Source organism: Haliotis rufescens, unplaced genomic scaffold (genome assembly GCF_023055435.1).
Source record: "Haliotis rufescens isolate VD_foot unplaced genomic scaffold, xgHalRufe1.0.p SCAF_18, whole genome shotgun sequence".
Lineage (NCBI taxonomy): Eukaryota > Metazoa > Mollusca > Gastropoda > Lepetellida > Haliotidae > Haliotis > Haliotis rufescens.
In genome coordinates, this window is record NW_025963868.1 from 26,019,559 (window position 1) to 26,042,091 (window position 22,533).

Consider the following 22,533-nt stretch of genomic DNA (forward strand, 5'->3'; position numbering starts at 1 on the left):
TTCGCATAAGTTTTTACATCTAAAATCGTGTGGGACGGGTGGTTTTAATAACTGAATTTTAACTATACAGTGTAGTATTTATTGACTTAACAAGGAAATACATGTGATCAAATATTTGTTTTCAATATCTAATATTTTTCTTGCAAAAGTAATTGTAATTTGTTTCGTTTTAAATTCAATACCTATGTTATCTATATCATCTTGAAAGACAAATATTTGAAAAAAAAATGATTAAAAACTGTTTGTTGAACAATTGCATTCTTTAAAAAACATTGATTAACGGCATATAGATGTATTCAAGTAAATATAACAATTTACTGAAATTTTGACAGTAAAAGTTAAGCACAGATTTTCGTATCGACAAATCAAATAAAAAATGGGTTCCCATGCTCGTTCTGGTTCTCGTCAAAATGTAGCATAGTTTGCAAATTCCAATATATGTTCGCAGAAAAAAAAGTTTATTGAATGAAATATACTGATCAATATAAAATACACATTTTCAACACAATAATCTTTGCATTCAATAAACCGGTTTAAAAATATTTTGGTGTTTTTAATATTTAAGTCTACATCTTCCCGTTTTATGTTTAAAAAATATATAGATATACTTGAGACCATTCAAACAATAAAATCGTTGTCACGTTTAGGGTCAACGGACAAATACTAGTAAATGATCCTCAGCAATGCTGTCAGACAAGCCAAACATCATTGAACTACGTTCTGGAATAGATTTGACACATTACAAAGTATTTCGCTCCTTAGTCAGATTTAAATGAAATCGGACAAATCAGTTTATTAGCTCTACTTAATTTAAAAGGATAGAAAATGACTACATTATATGTATGTTTACGTTAACTTGTGGCGTGTTCCATGAGACAACATAACTTGACAATTCCGAAATTATCTCATTTTGCGAACGAAAATTAGTGTCACTTATAAATTTTGAAAAGAATTATGGATCTATATAGATAAAAAATAATTTCATCATCTAAATACTTATAGCTTGATATTGTATTTAAGTCCTTGGTTAATTCGTGAAATATATTGGATACATAAATAACAAAACAAACTTAACAAGCTTAGATTGTCATAAAATCTTGCTTGTGGGTGCGCAGCTTCCTGAACAATTTTTGTTTTGAGTGTTTCCACGTATAATGTTGGTGTTAACACTAATATAAACTTGACTTTTGACATAAACACAAACATATACAGTATACATCACTTAACATCAGACTTGAACACGCATGTTAAATGCTGAACGCATATGCTGTTCGATCAAAGGTCTCGTCATTGTCATTTAGAATAACGTCCCTTACTTTCGTCCTTGACTTTGTACGCGATGTGTTTGTATCATAAAGTTCTGCGCGGTCACGAGAGGACCATTTGAAGGGAAAATTGTGAACTATCTTTTGGCACATTATTTCCATTCTAATAGCTAAAGTGTGGTAACGCTATACTTATTGATTATAACATTTTTTGGCTTTAAAAAATGCTATTGCATGGCACACGAATGCTTTTTGTGTTCGGTTAGTCATGGCATCTTTTATCATAAGAACAACACGTCTACATGTAGGACATATGTAGGATTGTACAGAATTTCACTCAAATATGTGCATGTTAAACAATGTGACCTGACAATGTGATCATGAATTCCGTGTCACTTATCTATGTTGTTGTTATTGTCAGCAGCTGGGAAATCCCCGTGACGTCAGCACCTCGCTTTTTCAATCTCTAACACAAATGAGTTCCTTGTCAGAGTTACGATAGGTATCGTAACTCTGAACGATCTGCGACAGGTTTACGATAGTTTCGAAAATCTTGGTATTTAATCGTGTTGAACAATATGTTGCAATAGCAATGTGTAGTTGAAAGATTGAGTGCGCGTGACAGGCTTGACACCTATATCCTCCCGGGAACCTTTCTCGAGGGCTGCCTGAATAACATGCGATACATTGCAAAGGTAGTGCGCAATAGAGTTGTTCGGGGAAGGGAGATAATCACTCACTCCATTGAAACAGCTTGAATAAGATACGATGTACAGCATTGCAAGGTAGGTGCGCGATAAAGCTATATACTACGCCTATAGCTGAAGGAGATAATCGCTCAATGCGCAATAGTTTATTCTTACAAAATATAGACCGTTTAATTTTAGCGAAATGAGATAAATATTTCCCCTAAACATTTTTAGCTCTTTTCAAAACAAAATGAACGAAGTTCATGGGTTATATGCAATACGAAAATTTCAGAATAGCAAGACGATTTAGATGTATCTCTTATAGCTGGGAAAGAATAGCACCAACATTTTACGCACATTATTTGTATGTTTCGTTTCGGTAACTGTATGGCTTGAAATTTCAATGAAACCGCCATGTCCACATACAGTAAACTACGGTTATAACGAACACGCTTATAACGAACTGACGGATATAACGAACTAACTTTTTAGTCCCGACTATTTGCTGTAGTATATAGTATATATGCTTATAACAAATTACGGTTATAACGAACTAAAATTAGTAGTCCCTTTGAGTTCGTTATAACCGTAGTTTACTGTATATGCTACGAAATTAACCTCCCCCATATACTTCCCGGCCTTCAGGGCGGGGAAGAATGAGGACTTCAGCGGGATAACGGGGCATTGTGCAGCGTGATGTCAGACATGGCAACAGGTGGTAAACACAGCTTGGTTTCGATTTCATGCAAACCCCTGGACGACCCTATAAAACCCATGTTGACCATGGTGTGACCGGACTTAACTTTGGTTGACCAGTGTTGACACATGTAAACTGATTTACATCATACGTCGGTTGACAAAAGTTGCCCATACCGACAGTTTGTTAGTTTGTTGTTTAACGCCGCACTCAGCAATATTCCAGCTGTATGAAGGCGGTCTGTAAATAATCAAATCTGGACCAGACAATACAGTTATTGATATAAGCATCGATCCACGCAATTGGGATACGATGACATGCATCAACCAAGTCAGCGAGCCTAACCACCCGATCCCGTTAGTCGCCTGTTACGGCAAGCGGTTCCCCTAACCTACTAAACTCCCGGGGTGCGGTACTCTGGTTAGCACAATACAAGACACGTCATCATTAAAGCTAATTAGTTTCATTTATTGACTTATTTATGAATAAAAACATTTTAATGACAGAATATAATTTAACTAAAGTACTGTCGGAAATCCTATAAAACACTTTTTTGCCTGTTAAACAGGATATAATTGTTCACATTCTGTTATTGAAATATCCACACACACAAAAACCATTTTGAGAAAATTCTACATGTACATCTTCCAAAATGACAAAATGACGCTGCGTCTGTTTTGTTATCATTGCTCCCATGATGCATGTTACGTTACACTCGCATAGCCATAACCATGGTACACAATATGGAATCTGTACTGGGAAATGTGTACAAATTATCTACACTTTAGAGAGATAGAGGAAAACCATTTATTAATTTAGATAGGGTGAATTGCCCAAGCAATACGTGTTTCAATTCATACCATCAAGTCTACGGTATGATGAATAGAACAAAACAGGTATAGGGGTGGTCTCAAAAACAAAACTGGGGCGTAAAAGGATAGTAGACACCTTTGATACAGGGTGATTAGGCGTATTGTGTACAAGCTTTATGAGCAGAAGGTAACCCTGACTTGTAGTAGAATTTGGGAGGAATTAAAGATACAATTAATGTTAACTGCACTAACTATTGCCCTCAAAGAGATGGGATTTCGAGACACTGCGCGTGGCGATGACTGAGTACTTTCCAGGGGAAAATAGTCCATCCTGTCTTTGAGGTCACATTATCTCTGAAACATTTATAACTATCACAGGCAGGGCGTCCAGACAATTTACCTTGATGAATCATTCCACTGACTAAATGTGGCTCTTGGCAGATGGACAAAAAACACCCATAGATAATCAGGTAAAGGTAACCGTGTCATTGTTTTGCACGCTGCTACCCATGATATGGGGCTTAGTGATGGATGTGTGCTAATTTTCGAGGCGAAAAACAAAACTGGTGATTTTCATAAGGAAAGTTTAGGCGGTGATGTGTGTGTTCATAGACTGGTTTGAACTGCAGTGTCATTGTCATAGATAACGCAAGTGTTATTGTCATGGATAACGCCATTGAATATAACGTCCGGGAATCAGATACTCTCGCCCAAACCATGAGTAGTCTGATGGCGACCATACAGGAATATATGACATTGTCGACTTCAGACCATATGAAACGACAGTTCAACTCATGGAGAAAATTCGGCTGAATAAGAACCCTGTAAAGTACAGGACATATGTGCTGGCGGTACAACACGGTCACGTTGTCTTACGTACGCCAGTCAGACATTGTGAGCTCAACCCTGCTGTGTCCATCTTGGCTAAGTGTAAAGGGTTCGTGGCAAGACATAACACAACATCCAAAAGTACAGATTCATCTACGTCATCAGTGGAGATAAATGCTACCATCTGTAGAACAACAAATACTTCTGGATTCCAAAACCGCAACCTTCCAATACTTATCCCGTTTCATAGCTCTTAACTTTTCCATTATGTTTCCAAGCAAATAAATTGTAGTATATATCCTATATTGCTACCCCATCAACGCACATGGCAATTAAGTACAATAACAGCAATAATTTGAGACCACCCCCAACTCGGTGACAAGGGCACCTGTGAGAATGAACGGGACGGTGTGAGGTCATCAACTCGGGACAGGTGTTAGGTAATTACCTCAGGTTAAAGGCCATTTCATACATGCATGACAACACACGAATATGTTCAATATTTGATCATGATTTTACCTGTAAAAGTACATTTTGAGTCTAATCCCAGTGTCAGTTAGGACAGGCTAGATTAGGGCAATTTTTGATATATGCTCTTTTTATAGTCATATGACTCGTATTCATTAAATGAGGCCAGAAAAGCATTTCCAACAGTACTTCAGCTATTGTATCTTGAATTTGGAAATTATTGTTATCAAACCGCCTTTAACATACAGTAAAACACCGTTGTGTCGAAGTTGATGGGACCTACGTAAATACTTCGAGCTATCTGAGGTTCGACACAACCAAAACAAAACCCAACTCACTCACTCACTCACTGATGTGGGAGGAGAGCACGAAGTGATGACGTTTTGTGAATCTCATACTCGTGTGGTGCTGACAAACCTTGAAACAAAATCAGGTAAATCTGGGAATCGAACCAACGATCGTAGGTTCCTGCTGCGCCTTAAGGGACGCAACTCTGCACAACGAATGGGGCCTCCTTAGAGGACTGGGCAACCGTGTTCCCGCCAAACATGGCTTTATCATGAGCGCGAAACAGATCGGTATTGTCGAGAAAACCAAGGTCATTTATAGAACTCATAAACCCAGAGTCGTCCTAGGGCATCTTTTGAGTCTACCCCAGACGGAAACGCACCAGTCTGTGGACACGAACCCGGCTTGCAAACATTCCTGTTTGATGTTCTTCATCCCTTTGTCGGGGCAACATATGTTATCTCAGTGACAGACAATTAATCATTCTTCAGAATGCTCCTCATAAAGGTAGGTAAACTGACAGTGTTGTTTGTTTCATACTGATTTTGTTTTCCATTTGATTAGTGCAGAGATCGACGATTGTGTTGGATATATACTGAACCGCAAAAGAAACGTCACCCAAGTAACATTGCATGAACAGTGATTTTTGCCATTTGTCATGGTTCACAAATAGGGGTGTGTTTAACTTTTTTCTTTGTATATATAATTATGGAATGTGTATGTGTGTTTTTGTTTATGTGACAAACCTCGAAACATAATCGAGGCGAACCGGGATTCGAAAACACAATCATAGGTTTCTGCTGCGTCCAAGGGACCCAATTCTACACATCAAATTGCGTCACCTTCGACGACTGGGCCACCCGTGCCCCCGAATGGTTAATTAAATTACGTATATGTAAACTTACATCACGTTACATAACTGTAGAACATGTGGAGGAATATCATTATCTCCAGTACGTTTTGTAGGGCTGGATGTAGCTATCGCCTTGCCAACAAAAATCTTGAAAAAATCTGAAATTACAAAACGGTAGAGATGGATGTTGAGCTTAAATGTCTGTGCAACCTAGATAGTAATGGAGGTCAAGAGGCATAGGATGTCAGTTCAGAAGTCGTCTGTGTTTGCATGTGTATTCCATTCAATATATGTAAGGCTGCGCTAAATTAAATTCCGCACTAAATTCCGACCTGTTTCGTATTAATTTATCTGATGCTATTTCCTGTAAATGCGGAGCTCCTTGTGAAAATTAATTCAATTTCTTCTTCGAATGTACCTTATATGATGATTTTAGGGAGACTTTACTGACAGCTATCGATAATCTTGGAGGACAAAAAACTCTACATAGTATTCTTTTTGGTGATCCAAACTTAGATGTTTTCCTGAATACAAAAATATTCTTGTCTGTACACAAATTTATAGAAACGAGTAACAGATTCAGTAGCTAGCATATTATTGTTTCCAAACTGTTAATCATAAATTTTGTTAAATCTATATACAACACCAACATGTATAATATTAGGATATATATGAGATGCACACTGTCTTCACTTTCCAGCACATTGTACATATCCTTCATATGAGCACTGTATATATATTGCGCACTATGTTTCCACAATGTGAAGCTTCAACTGTAAATTGGTCATTTTCATTATGCAATATTATGTATAACTGTGTAAAGGGAGAAGGCGGTAATAAGTGCTGCACTTGTGCCCAATCCCTTTGTCTTTTTGGACAATAAAATATGTTTAATAATAATAATGGCTGCGTTAAGGAGTAGACGTCTGGGACCTGCACCATTTCGAGCTCAGCTCCCACAGCGAGGTTTCTGGCGTGCCCAAGAGACGCAACTCTGCACAGCGAATTGCGGCGCCTTAGACGACTGGGCATCCCGTGCCCCCGGGAAACAAAAACTGAGTTTATGTGCCTTACACGCACTATCAACACAGGATGAAGAGGAGGAGCCTTTTAGTGCTGTGTTTATATACCAGATTGTCACACGGCAAAGCAGATAACGAGTACTAATCACGTTTAACGTGCAAACATTTCTGAAATTCCAAAATGGCGGCCGGTCGCCATTATTGCGCTGCCTGGCGACGCAAACAGCCAACCGATGATAGGACTTTGAAAAGCAATATGGCGGCGATTCTGACCCTGTTGATTTTAGGTAGGTCTGTTTAAGCGTAAACTTTGCTTCAATTGGTGATGTTTTAAATCATTCCTCATTTAGGCTCATCAGTTAATGACGTTGTTATGACGTTGTTATTACGTGACGACTGTGATGCGTTGTTTCATCATTACGACGTCGTGTTGATATTGCTACATTTGAGAATGCCTCTTGCTGACCAGTATGATATGACCCTTGACCCCCAAATATATCTCCGATCGCTTTAAAGAAGAAATTGAAAACCACTTTGCAATTAAATATAGCTTGTATACAAAATAATCAATTTTGATGTTTTGGATTTAGAAAATAGACGTGAGGATTAGAATTATTGCAAAAATTCAAAGAGACAAATAAATACACACTGTTAGAAATCAACATTATGGGGTTTGATATTAACTGTGATCCAGATAGTTGTTCATCTGTATAAGTACAGTACTGGTCACAATCAGAAGTGATGAGTACCACACATACGTTTTCAAACCAATAATGCCGTACTGCTCGTTTGTAGAATTGACGAGTTCTTGTATGATAGTGTGCTGCCAGCATTCAAAGACGTCGCGTTATACATTCGGAGTTTGTTGGTAACTAACATATACATTACTGAGACTAGAGAATTCGAGTGCTTTATTAGCCAACGGCAATGCAGGATTGCCAGGAGATCCATTTATTGCTGGCACGAAATGGCATATATCTCCCGTTTAAGCGGAAGGTAATGCCAAGTACGGTAAACAAAAGTTTCACAATGTGTTGTGAATCTATTGTTCTTGTGAATCAATTATTCGTGGGAATCACTTGCCCCTGCGAATCCTAGATCGTCTCCCCTTGAAACCTGATGATAAATGATAGGTGTAATTATTTTCAGGTTTTTGAGGTTAGACAAGCGGGAGTACATTGATGGACTCCGTATCTGTGTGTTGTCCCCATCAGTGATTCATGTAAATCTTACTGTGATGCTGATGCTGTAGCAGCTGATAATCGTGATGATCGTGATGATATTGCTGGAATATTGTTAAAAACGGCGTAAAACCATACTCACTCACTCATATGTGCTCAGTGGTAGTCACAACACTGATGTGCTGTGCAGGAATGTAACGCCAGGTCTTCCAGCCTTAAGTATACCTTAGGTTGTATGCAACATGTATGTACGTTCTCTCGAGGATAGAAAGTAAAGCAAAAAAGAAGCACAATCACAAAACGCCAGCATCCCCGTTGATGACCTCGCACTAAATTGTCGTTATAGTGGGAATGACAACGTTTCAACCACTTGATATCAGACCCCCTTTTGTACCGAAATAGCCCATTGAGTCCAACTATTATCTTAAACTCATGTCATGCTACAATTACATGATATGCTTGTCGTAGAAGGCGACTAACGGGATCGGGTGGTCAGGCTCGCTGACTTGGTTGATGTATGTCATCGTATCCCAATGACATGGATCGATGCTCATGATGTCAATCACTGGATTGTCTGGTCCAGACTCAATTATTTACAGACCGCCGTCAATATAGCTGGAATATTGCTGCGCGTCGTTAAACAACACACAAACAAACAAACAAACATATTCATGAGCTGGTCTTGTGGAACAGAGATAAGTGTAGATCCTACAGTATCGGACTTCCTTGCAGGTGTGTGCGCGGAGATTGCTGAAGCGTCCAACTGTCAACCTGGATCCCCTCCACGGAATGGACTTCTGAGCTGTCGACAAGACGGATCAACACTGTACGTTATAAGTCACTATTTTTGTATGTGGTTCTTAGAGGTGCAACGTTTGATTGTTTGTTGTTTAGCGCCGCACTTATTCCACAATATTCCATCGTGCCTTATGTGTATGAAGTGTACACGTGTGTACGTTGTGTGTGTATGTAGTGTACACGTGTGTACGTCGTGTGTGTATGTACTGTACACGTGTGTGTCATGATATAAAAGTTGTGTGCATCGTACGTCGTGTGTGTATGTATTGTACTCGTGTGTACGTCGTGTGTGTGTACTGTGTGTGTCATGAAATCACCGTTGTGTGCACCGTACCTACGTGTTTATGTCGTGTGTGAATGTACTGTACACGTATGTACGTCGTGTGTATATGTACTGTACACGTGTGTACGTCGTGTGTATGCAGTGTACACGTGTGTACGTCGTGTGTGTATGTAGTGTACACGTGTGTACGTCGTGTGTGCATGTAGTGTACACGTGTGTACGTCGTGTGTGCATGTACTGTACACGTGTGTACGTCGTGTGTATATGTAATATACACGTGTGTACGTCGTGTGTGCATGTAGTGTACACGTGTGTATGTCGTGTGTCTATGTACTGTACACGTGTGTACGTCGTGTGTGCATGTACTGTAATCGTGTGTGCGTCCTGTGTGTATGTACTGTACACGTGTGTGCGTCGTGTGTGTATGTACTGTACGCGTGTGTGCGTCGTGTGTGTATGTACTGTACACGTGTGTGCGTCTAGTGTGTATGTACTGTACACGTGTGTACGTCGTGTGGTATGTACTGTACACATGTGTCATGATATGACCGTTGTGTACACCGTAAGTCGTGTTTGCATGTACTGTACATGTGTGTGCGTCGTGTGTGTATGTACTGTACACGTGTGTATGTCGTGTGTGTATGTACTGTACACGTGTGTGCGTCTAGTGTGTATGTACTGTATACGTGTGTACGTCGTGTGGTATGTACTGTACACATGTGTCATGATATGACCGTTGTGTACACCGTAAGTCGTGTTTGCATGTACTGTACACGTGTGTGCGTCGTGTGTGTATGTACTGTACACGTGTGTATGTCGTGTGTGTATGTACTGTACACGTATGTGCGTCTAGTGTGCATGTACTGTACACGTGTGTACGTCGTGTGTATGTACTGTACATGTGTGTATGTCGTGTGTGTATGTACTGTACACGTGTGAACGTTGTGTGTGTATGTACTGTACACGTGTGTGTCATGATATAAACGTTGTGTGTACCGTACGTCGTGTGTGTATGTACTGTACACGAGTGTGCGTCATGATTTAACCGTTGAGTACGTGTGTACGTCGTGTGTGTATGTACTGTACATGTGTGTACGTCGTGTGTATGTACTGTACACGTGTGTACGTCGTGTGGTATGTACTGTATACATGTGTCATGATATGACCGTTGTGTACACCGTAAGTCGTGTTTGCATGTAGTGTACACGTGTGTGCGTCGTGTGTATGTACTGTACACGTGTGTATGTCGTGTGTGTATGTACTGTACACGTGTGTGCGTCGTGTGTGTATGTACTGTACACGTGTGTACGTCGTGTGGTATGTACTGTACACATGTGTCATGATATGACCGTTGTGTACACCGTAAGTCGTGTGTATGTACTGTATACGTGTTTATGTCGTGTGTGAATGTACTGTATACGTGTGTATGTCGTGTGTGAATGTACTGTACACGTGTGTATGTCGTGTGTGTATGTACTGTACACGTGTGTACGTCGTGTGTGTATGTACTGTACACGTGTTTATGTCGTCTGTGTATGTACTGTACACGTGTGTATGTCGTGTGTGTATGTACTGTACACGTGTGTACGTCGTGTGTGTATGTACTGTACACGTGTTTATGTCGTCTGTGTATGTACTGTACACGTGTGTATGTCGTGTGTGAATGTACTGTACACGTGTGTATGTCGTGTGTGTATGTACTGTACACGTGTGTATGTCGTGTGTGTATGTACTGTACACGTGTGTACGTCGTGTGTGTATGTACTGTACACGTGTGTATGTCGTGTGTGTATGTACTGTACACGTGTGTACGTCGTGTGTGTATGTACTGTATACGTGTGTATGTCGTGTGTGAATGTACTGTACACGTGTGTATGTCGTGTGTGTATGTACTGTACACGTGTGTACGTCGTGTGTGTATGTACTGTACACGTGTTTATGTCGTCTGTGTATGTACTGTACACGTGTGTATGTCGTGTGTGAATGTACTGTACACGTGTGTATGTCGTGTGTGTATGTACTGTACACGTGTGTACGGTGTGTGTTTATGTACTGTACACGTGTGTACGTCGTGTGTATGTACTGTACACGTGTGTATTTCGTGTGTATATGAACTGTACACGTGTGTATGTCGTGTGTGTATGTACTGTACACGTGTGTACATCGTGTGTGTATGTACTGTACACGTGTGTATGTCGTGTGTGTGTGTACTGTACACGTGTGCACGTCGTGTGTATATGTACTGTCTACGTGTGGGCGTCGATGGTGGATGTACTATACACGCCTGTCTCATGATTTAACCGTTGTGCCCACGTCTTGTTATAAACATTGTGATTTCTGTGTGTTATGTTATAATTATTGCATTATTGTGTGTGATGTCATAAGCATTGTGTTCAGAGTATGTCTTTAAATGATTGATTTGTTTTCATTTCTTTGTTGTTTAACACCGCACTCAACAATAGTCCAGCTAAATGACGGCTCTCAACGTTAAGGGTCTAAAACAAGGACTGGTCGGCTCGGAGTCAGTTTACTATGTCTGAGAGGGCTATTCATGTTAAACTGCGGCATGGTATCTCAGTGGTCTAGCACCATAAAACCGGCACTAGTCGGGACTAGTACAAGCAGATATCTAGACACACACACGCGTGCGCATGTACATGCTCGTCGTCGCTATGGAGGTGTAATAATCGTGAACGTGACGCTAAACCCAATTCCACCTCACTTCACTGCACCAAACACTATCCATTAACTCATGGACTCTGACTTCGCCCAAGATTGCCCTCTTCCCACTAACTCTATGTTCTGTGTTGTAATTGATTGCAGGGTCTGCCATGCTACGTGTAACGACTGCTACATGTTCCCAAACAAAGAAAAGGTTATGACGTCAAAGTGTGACGTCAATACCGGTCGATGGGAGGGTGCCAGCACATTTGAAGACTGTGCTATTGGTAAGAATACTAACTAGGCCCTAGATGAAATCCACGGATCTTAGCGATACAACTGTGTATAGTTCTCGAGGCAAGGAAGTTAACTGTATATTTAAGTCCAGTTTCCACCCTTACCGAACAAGGCTGAAACCAGTCGCTGTTACGAGTAATGTCCCTTCTATGTACTTCCTTCTGGATTTCGAATTTGATTGGACTATGCATAGTCTTGGTCGGTATAGTATTGTATAGGAGTAATATTTTTTTAAATTTACCTTGAATAATCTAGAATCCTTGAATAAACCCCTTCCTTGAATAAACGGCTGTCTTGAATGACTAGCTGCTTTGAATAAACCCATTCCTTGTTTAAACGGCTATCTTGAATGACTAGTTGCCTTAAATAAACCCCTTACTTGTTTAACTGGCTATCTTGAATGACTAGCTTCCTTGAATCAAAGGCTATTTTGCATGACTAGCTTCCTTGAATAACCCCCTTCCTTGAATTAACGGATTTCTTGAATGAATAGCTTCCTTGAATAAACCCCTTCCTTGAATAAACGGCGAGCTGCCTTGAATAAACCCCTTCCTTGAATAAACGGCTATCCTGAACGACTAGCATCCTTGAATACACCCCTTCCTTGAGTAAACGGCGAGCTGCCTTGAATAAACCCCTTCCTTGAATAAACGGCTATCTTGAATGACTAGCTGCCTTGAATAAACCCCTTCCTTGTTTAATAGGCTATCTTAAATGACTAGCTTCCTTGAAACAACGGCTATCTTGCATGACTAGCTTCCTTGAATAATCCCCTTCCTTGAATTAACGGATGTCTTGAATGACTCGCTGCCTCAAATCAACGGCTATCTTGAATGACTAGTAGCCTTGAATCAATGGCTATCTTAAATGGCTAGCTTCCTTGAATCAACGCCATCCTTGAATAAACGACCATCTTCAATGACAAGCTTGGGACCTGGACGACAGTGTGCCAACCCTAGACAGAACATAGCCTGACGCAATGTTTCAAAATAATGATTTAAAGACCGACAACCAGAAGTGCATCCGTATTATCAAAGGTCGGTGTCGTCTTTCGCCAACGACGGATACTCGGGACTTAATCTGCCCCGGAATCCCTAATACTGATCTATGCAGCATTGGAAACGATGACGATTGGATATTGTGGTCTAGAATTCTATATCGTGAATATTAATCAGATTCTAATATCGTGGTGTGTTTAGCAATCATGTTTGTTGTAGAGTCATGTTCGTGCTCCCTCCTCAGCAGCTCCTCCCCCGACACCACGATGACAGCATCGACGGTGTACCTCAACAGGTCAGATATTTTCGGACCAGAATTAGCTCGTCTTTCAGCGACTCGAGGAATCTGGCGGCCAGACATTGAAGATGTCGCTCAGTATGTTCAGGTATATGTTGGCACTGACGTTGGTTGGTTGGTTGGTTGGTTGGTTGGTTGTTTAACGCCGCACTCAGCAATATTCCAGCCATATGACGGCGGCCTGTAAATATTCGAATCTGGACCAGACAATCCAGTGATTGACATCATTAACATCGATGCACGCAATTGGACACGATGACATGCATCAACCAAGTCAGCGACCATGCCCAACCAATCTCATTAGTCGCATTTACTCACAACATGGGTTGCTGCAGACCTATTCTACCCCGGATCTTCGCGGGTGTCTCTGTGATATAGATCAGATATAACTAAATCAAAAATCAGCATGGAATATACTACTCATGGATTTATTTTCCTGAATTTGGAAAGCCGTACTTAGGCATTCGATCACATCAGAAGTCCGACACATGTATATGTAAGAAAAGAAAACGGCTAGTTATCAGCAATATAAACATGTATCATAATCAATTTTGTTTTGTTATTATAAAATTTGACATACCAGTGGGACACTGAATGGCCCATATACTACAATGTACCTGGTATATTGCTATTTACTTCAGTATTTCAATGTCGACGTTTTGATTTCAGGTTAATTTCAAATCACTGCACAAGATAACTGGCGTGGTAACCAAGGGAGACGGCCATGATGCCCACGTCAGCCTCTACCGGATGTTGTTCAGCATGGACGGGGTCACGTGGTTCCCCTATACTGATACCGTGAAAGATAAGGTAAAGGAATGGTGCATATTATAGTTGTAAATATTCACCGAAACATGGACAGGTCGATGCATAAAAAGGAATCGATATATACTGAACCGCAAAAGAAACGTCACTTCATGAAAGTTTCAAATTGAAATATCAATGCATTTGTTTCAGATATCTCATTTTTGACTTGAGTCTGTGTCCAAATTTAATGTTAACGAACAAAAGGGGACACAAATAAGGATATAATGGGTCGCCAAAACGCAGCTTAACAAACGACCATGGTACAAAGTCCCGAATGCTTTCCAGGAAAATCAAAACGCACTTCCGTTTCCATGTGTCGTTTCTGATAAACGGCACCCCAATACGTGCATCCAACATTCTTGTATCGATACGAGCGCCGCGCCAAGACTTAGGAAGAATCAGAGAACCCAGGCTTTCGGAGGACTGGAACCTGTTGGTGACCTAGTATGTAACGTTGCAGTAATCTGTAGATGGTTCTCACGTGGACATTGGCAGCATTGGCATACAGCATGCAGTCGCCCTTAAGCCTGGTATCTCTGACTCTTCGTAAGTCATGGCATACCCCAAAAAGTCGTTGATATTTCAATGGGAAACTTTCAAGAAGTATTGTCACGAAGTGAGGTTCCCTTTGCGGTTCAGTATATAAACACTTAACTACATGTTACATTGTTCATTTTGTTTGTTTGATGCCTAGCGTTTGTTGTTTCTCAGCAATGAGCAACACTAAACCCCGTCCGGAAGCGATGACACGCAATCAACCAAGTGATGGAGGCTGATCACCCTATTCATGTTGGTTTGGTTGGTTGGTTGTTTAACGCCGCAATCAGCAATATTCAAGCTATATGACGGCGGTCTGTAAATAATCGAGTCTGGACCAGACAATCCAGTGATTAATATCATGAGCATCGATCCACGCAATTGGGATACGATGACATGCATCAACCAAGTTAGCGAGCCTGACAATCCGATCCCGTTAGTCGCCTTTTACGACAAGCATAGTCGCCTTTTACGGCAAGCTCGGGTTGCTGAAGACCTATTCTACCCCGGAAGTTCACGGGTCCCCCTAATTCTTGTGTTGGCCACGTACAAACTTAAGTTGCTTGGGGCCTTTTCCATCTTCTCAGCCAAGGGAGTTAACTGACTTTAAAAGTCCAGGCTTGGTCACTTTTTAGTGGGTTAAATTGCTGTTGCGGTGGCGAGTTATGTCCCTTCACTGCCCTTGACCCCGCTGGTCGTGGATTCCATTCCCATTCCATACACGTGATACTGGGTATTTCAGTATCTCACCCATGCCTTTATCCAAGTGGTGAACCTGTATCTCTTTCAAGTGAGTGAGTATGGTTTTACGCCGCTTTTGGCACTATTCTAGCAATATCACGGCGGGGGACGTCAGAAATGGGCTTCACACATTGTACCAATGTCGGGAATCGAACCCGGGTCTTCGGCGTGACGAGCGAACGCTTTAACCACTCAGCTACCCGACCGTCCCGTATCTCTTTTAGGCTAACACACCGTGGTTAAATACTGTTCAAAGGGGGCACGGGTGGCCCAGTCGTCTAAGGCGCCGCGATTCGCTGTGCAGAGTTGCGTCCCTTGGGCACGCCAGAAACCTATGATTGTGGGTTCGAATCTCGGTTCGCCCCGATTATGTTTCTAGGTTTGTAAGCACCATACCCGTGCTCGTGGGTTTCACCGAAGTGGTAAACGTCTGAGACCTGCATCACTTCGGGCTTTCCTTTCTAAATTAAGCTGACACGCTGCGATATAACTGGAATACTGTTAACAGCGGCGTTAAACCCAACTCACTCACTCACTAATACTGTTCAAAGCGGGGTTAATCCGAACTCACTCACTAACCTTTTTCTTCAGTTTTTCCAGGGTAACTCCGACAGCAGCCACAACCACACTGTGAGTCTCCCCTGCCCCCACATAGCCCTATATGTCCGGATCAACCCCCTCACGTGGCACCACCACATTGCACTACACCTCGACCTGCTTGGATGTCCTTACATCAAACGTAGGTGTCATGTTCTCAATCAGCAATATTCCAGCTAAATGACGGCGGTCTGTAAATAATCGAGTCTGGACCAGACAATCCAGAGATTAATATCATGAGCATCGATCCACGCAATTGGGATCGATGACATGCATCAACCAAGTCAGAGAGCCTGACCACCCGATCCCGTTAGTCGCCTTTTACGACAAGCATAGTCACCTTTTACGACAAGCATGGGTTGCTGAAGACCTATTCTACCCCGGATCTTTACGGCAAGCATGGGTTGCTGAAGACCTATTCTATCCCGGGTCTTTGCCTTAAGTGACCCATTGCATATGGTTTTACGCCGCATTTTGAAAAAAAGAAATGAGTGAAACTCTAATACTTAATTTGCAACCTTACAACATTCAGGGAACGGGTGGCCAAGTCCTCTAAGGCGCTGCAATTTGCTGTGCAGAGTTGCGTCCCTTGGGCACGCCTGAAACCTATGATTGTGGGTTCGAATCGCGGTTCACCCCGATTATGTTTCTAGGTTTGTCAACACCATACCCGTGCTCGTGGGTTTCACCGAAGTTGCAAACATCCGAGATCTGCATCACGTCAGGCTTTCCTCCCACATTAAGCTGCCACGCCGTGATATAACTGGAATACTGTTAAAAGCGGCGTTAAACCCAACTCACACACTTACAATTTATTACTAATATGGTCATGCATTTTATGTTTGTAATCATCAGATTTGTTTCGCTGCCGAGATATTAATGCAGGAGAACAGCTCCTTTGGTATAATAAAATCTTAGTTATTTGTTTTTCCTGGATATGGTGAAAAACGCTATTCCCTGACAAATGGTATCGATTAGTTACGTAAAAATGTTCAAAACCTAAATGACATTATTAGCAAAATAACATTAAAAAACAATTGTGTCTTTCAGAAACAGTGAAGCCAGCCAATGGTAGGTCGAGTGCGTTTTCATTGTTCCCGTGTAATTGCTTTCGTAATTATATTTTCAAGTAATTATGGATCAAAACAATCTGATTATTGTAATATTAAATTTTCACAAATGCGACGTTGAACAACTTTCACTCACTCACTCACTCATCCTTCTGAACTGTGTACAGGTGCACTTTGTGAACCCATGCTGCCACCGAAGCATGGGATGACGTCATGTGAAAAACAAGGACAGACTGTGTACGTTTAATAACCATTTTCACAGTTGTATATCGTCAATGTACATCTAGATTAATGTTGCGATCCAGTACATCCAGATCACACCCAGCCCCAGGGTAACAAAAACCAAGACAAGTAAGCCATCATTTATCTAAGAGGGCACGGGTGGCCCAGTCGTCGATGGCGCCGCGATACGCTGTGCAGAGTTGCGTCCCTTGGGCATGCCAGAAACCTATGATTGTGGGTTCGAATCCCGGTTCGCCCCGATTATGTTTCTAGGTTTGTCAGCACCATGCCCGTGCTCGTGGGTTTCAACGAAGTGGTAAACGTCTGAGACCTGCATCACTTCGGGCTTTCCTCCCACATTAAGCTGACACGCCGTGATATAACTGTAATACTGTTAAAAGCGGCGTTAAACCAAACTCACTCGCTCACTCATATATCTAATAACATAAATAGCGCACAGTCGAGATTGATTTCGGCCGTCAGTAGTGTATTTTTTTAATTAATAATCAAATTTGTTTTTCACTTTAGGGTGTGTACCTTCACCTGTCAAAGGGGTTTCATGTTTGAAACCAACAAACTGAAGAAACCGGTTGCCATAAAACGCACGTGCGACATGAGTGTTGGCCTTTATGATTATGGTCCGGTGCCACGCTGTGTTGGTGAGTTGTATTTTCGTCTTAAAAAAACATAAACAAAAAAAACCCAACTGACATCCATTTATTCAACCGCAACGATTACTTCATCATCTATTGATGTTTTGAACACATCATTTTACGACGTGTGTTATTGAGTGTGTGTCAAATGATTCACATTGGATCCGTAAAGATCCGGGGTAGAATGGATCTTCAGCAACCCATGCTTGCCGTAAAAGGCGACTATGCTTGTCGTAAGAGGCGACTAACGGGATCGGGTGGTCAGCCTCGCTGACTTGGTTGATGCATGTCATCGATCCCAATTGCGTAGATCGGTCATCTTGACGTGAAACACTGGATTGTCTGGTGCAGACTCGATTATTTACAGACCACCGTCACATATTGCTAAATTGCTGAACAACAAACAAACAAACTAACAAACAGGGGAACCTAGCCGCGGTCACATGTCTTTGGGTCATTCTATTCATACTTCGAGCAGTAGGGGGTAAGAGCAGTAATTAAAATCAGGTTTACCTTTGATGAAAAACATAGGAAACTTTTGAAAATGATTATGATTTTAACTTTATAACTATAACAACGCACATATTCACGTTCAATATCGGTGTTATTTCAGAGAGAGGACAGTCGGTATCTTCCAACGCCAATATAAGTAAGTATTGTTCAACATATCCATTTGTACAGCACTGAAAGAGAGAATCACTCACTCACTTAATGCATGAATGTAATGTAATGCGACGACAGCTTCTTTTGCAAAGGTACCCGTAAATATCCGGGGTAGAATAAGTCTTCAGCAACCCATGCTTGCCGTAATAGGCGGCTAACGGGATCGGGTGGTCAGACTTGTAGATGCAAGTCATCGTATCCCAATTGCGTCGATCGATTCTCATGATGTCAATCACAGGATTATCTGGTCTAGATTCGATTATTTTCAGACCGCCGTCATACAGCTGGAATATTGCTTGGAGCGGCGTAAAACAACAAACAAATAAACATCATTTTCAAAGCCGTTGGGCGGTGGTTAAAGCGTTCGCTCGTCAAGCCGAAAGCCGGGGTTCCATTCTTGGGTACAAGGTGGAAATAACTTTCTGGTATACCCCGCCGAGGTTTTTGTTGGTAGAAAAAAACTGCTGAATATTGCCAACAAGAACAACAACTTAAATTCTTTTGGCGCATTTTGTTTGTTTGATTGTTGTTTAACGCCGCGCTCAGTGATATTCCACATGTATGGCGTCTGTCTGTAAATAATCAAATCTGAACCAGACAATCCAGTGATTAACATCATGAGCATCGATCCACACAATCGGGACACGATGCCATGCATCAACATTGTCAGCGAGCCCGACCACCCGATCCCGTTCGTCGCCTCTTACGACAAGCATGGGTTGCTGAAGACTTATTCTTGTCCGGACCTTCACGGGTCTCACCACTTTTAGATAAATAGTTTTAATCACAAGTATTCCATGTTTGCAGCGGGATTCTGTATAGAGTCACTGGAAGATTGCGATGAACTCGGAAACGGAGATTACCAATTCTGCGGCGACTGCCACTTCTTTTGTACATGCTCTGAGCACATCTACTACGTCAGAGCGTGTCCCGCGCAACTCAAGTTCGACTCGAAGTCGCACCTGTGTGATTTCTACAGCAGCACGTGCAAACGCACGGGTCGCCACGCCATGTTACAAAACAAGACAGATTAGAGAAAACCAAAAACAACACGTGCATCAACTGAAGTCCGTGCATCGCATGATAAAACAGATTAACGTATGTTGTTACACCGCAGCAAGTAATAACGCAGTTTCCGGCATTACCAAGCTGCCATCCGTTCGTGACCAACTCGTGTTATTCCGGGACAAGCCGAATAGCGACTCGTGCCCCGCTCATGGCTATTTTTGCGACCGGGTTCCGTTTTAGCGCAAACGGGCATACCTAAAACAATTGTCAACTCGTTGCGTAATGGTTCACTTACATTTCCCCATATATTATATATATTTCAGATGCAATTTAATCCACATCGGGACGTGCGGAATTATACAGTATGATTGAACACATTTAACTTTGTCTTTGGTATATTTTTAGGTGCAAGACATATGTAAAATCAAAAATTATTTCTGAGGAATTCTTTGACGAGGAACTTGAAATCATGCGCGCATTCTGATTGGTTTGTCGTATTTTCGCACATAACATTCATCGATAGGGGGGACGAGTCTTCTTGCAGGTTACGGAAAGGGGCGAGTGGTGACGAATGGCTGCCATCGTGACAGAAAACGTTGTAAATTGCCCAGTGCAGTGCGACCACACAACATACCATTTTAATGTACTCCAAGGAAAGAGTTCCTTCACATAATAATCATATTGTATATTTATTACGTTGTGGACTATATTGTTTTATTATTTGTCCGTGCAAACAACAATCTATAGACTAACATCTAGTCCCTGAAATGAACATATTTTACAGATAAAAACACCGCACTCAGCAATAGTCCAGCTATATGACGGCGGTCTGTAAATAATTGAATCTGGGGGAGATAGTCCAGTGATTGACAGCATGAGCACCGATCTTCGCAACTGGGATACGATAACATGCCTCAACCAAGTCGAGCCTGACCATCCGATACCCTTAGTTGGCTCTTACGACAAGCAGTGTCGCCTGTTACGACAAGCTTGGATTGCTGAAGACGAATTCTAACTCGGATCGTCACGGATTATGTCAAGTCGATTGATTTTCTTACTGACTTCCTCATAGTGTTCACGTAAATATCGGAAAATGTATAGTCCATACTTCATACGTATACCCTTTAATATGCCAGAAGCTAACTTGCAAGTATGAGAAGGAAGCAACGTACCGGTATTCAGCCATTTGTCTGGTAACTTTAATACACATATTTTAAGAGTCCCTTAATTATATAAAATGTTACATTTCCAATGTTCCAAAATGGACCAAGTCCTATCTCGTCTTTAAAATCATTTTTGAAGTTTTAACTGATCAATACTTATTTCGATTCCAGTACGTAGTAATCTATTCAAATAGTTGATGAAAAGAAATATTAAGTCGTGGAATATTTGCATTTAAACAAATTAATTTACATGTAGTTTTACGTTGAAATAGAAATTCTTTCGAAGCAGGTCTAAAAATAATTCGCCAAAGGTTCATTATGGTTAAGCATGTATCAACCATATCTTTTCATCTACCTGTCGAATCGTTATTAGTGGTACATTTATTAATGTTACCCGTTATCCGACATTATATTCTTATTTATACATGTATCGAACATATATCAGAAATGTTTATACACTCTGTAATGCGTACTCATTAAAGATTAATCATTGTTTTTTTCAAAGTGATTTTGTTTGTTTGCTGTTTAACGCCGCACTCGGCAATATTCCAGCTATAAGAGGTCTGTGAATAATCGAGTCTGGACCAGACAATCCAGTGATTGACATCATGAGCGTCGATATCGATGTACGCAATATGGATGTGACGAAGTCAGCAGAACATCGATCTACCTTACAGGGATACGATGTCATGCATCAACCAAGTCAGCCAGTCTCTTTCTCTCTCATCCCCTGTCTCTCATCCCCCTCTCTCTCATCCTTCCCCTCTCTCCCTCTAACCCCCTCTCTCATCCTCTCTCTCTTTCTCTCTCATCCTTCCTCTCTCTCACTCCCCTTTTTCTCCCTCTCTCACCCCTCTCCCCTCTCTCTCATGCCCCTCTCTCATGCCTCTCTCTCATCCTTCCCCTCTCTCCCCCTCTCTCATCTCCCTCTCTTTCTCTCATCCCCCTTTCTCCCATCCCCCGTCTCTCCATCGACATCTCCCTCACTCTCTCATCCTCTCTCTCTTTCTCTCTCATCCTTCCTCTCTCACCCTTTCTCTCACCCCGTCTCTCTCATTCCCCTCTCCCCTCTCTCTCACCCTCTCTCCCACCCCCCGTCTCTCTCATTCCCCTCACCCCTCTCTCTCACCCCCTGTCTCTCTCATTCCCCTCTCCCCTCTCTCTCACCCCCTCTCTCACCCCCTCCCTCACCCTCTCTCTAACCCCCGTCTCTCTCATTCCCCTCTCCCCTCTCTCTCTACCCCTCTCTCACCCTCTCTCTCACCCCCGTCTCTCTCATTCCCCTCTCCCCTCTCTCCCCCTCTCTCTCAACCCCCGTCTCTCTCATTCCCCTCTCCCCTCTCTCTCTACCCCTCTCTCACCCTGTCTCTCACCCCCGTCTCTCTCATTCCCCTCTCCCCCTCTCTCAGCCCCTCTCTCACCCTCTCTCTCAACCCCCGTCTCTCTCATTCCCCTCTCTCTCACCCCCTCTCTCACCCTCTCTCTCACCCCCCCGTCTCTCTCATTCACCTCTCCCCTCTCTCTCACCCCCTCTCTCACCCTCTCTCTCACACCCGTCTCTCTCATTCCCCTCTCCCCTCTCTCTCTCACCCTCTCTCTCATCCACCTCTCTCTCAACCCCCTCTGTCTCTCAC

The 22,533-nt window shown here is 42.0% G+C and overlaps 1 protein-coding gene across 1 annotated transcript; it reads left to right on the plus strand.

The window, feature by feature from the left end:
* The first annotated feature begins 7,103 nt into the window (after positions 1-7,103).
* Positions 7,104-20,000, plus strand: LOC124132996. The gene is made up of 11 exons (XM_048397975.1): positions 7,104-7,209; positions 8,836-8,929; positions 12,008-12,132; positions 13,360-13,526; positions 14,108-14,248; positions 16,115-16,262; positions 17,171-17,191; positions 17,358-17,427; positions 17,941-18,071; positions 18,679-18,714; positions 19,536-20,000. Exons 1-11 carry the CDS (start codon positions 7,104-7,106, stop codon positions 19,760-19,762), a joined length of 1,266 nt encoding a protein of 421 aa, XP_048253932.1. The 3' UTR covers positions 19,763-20,000.
* Positions 20,001-22,533: the final 2,533 nt, after the last annotated feature.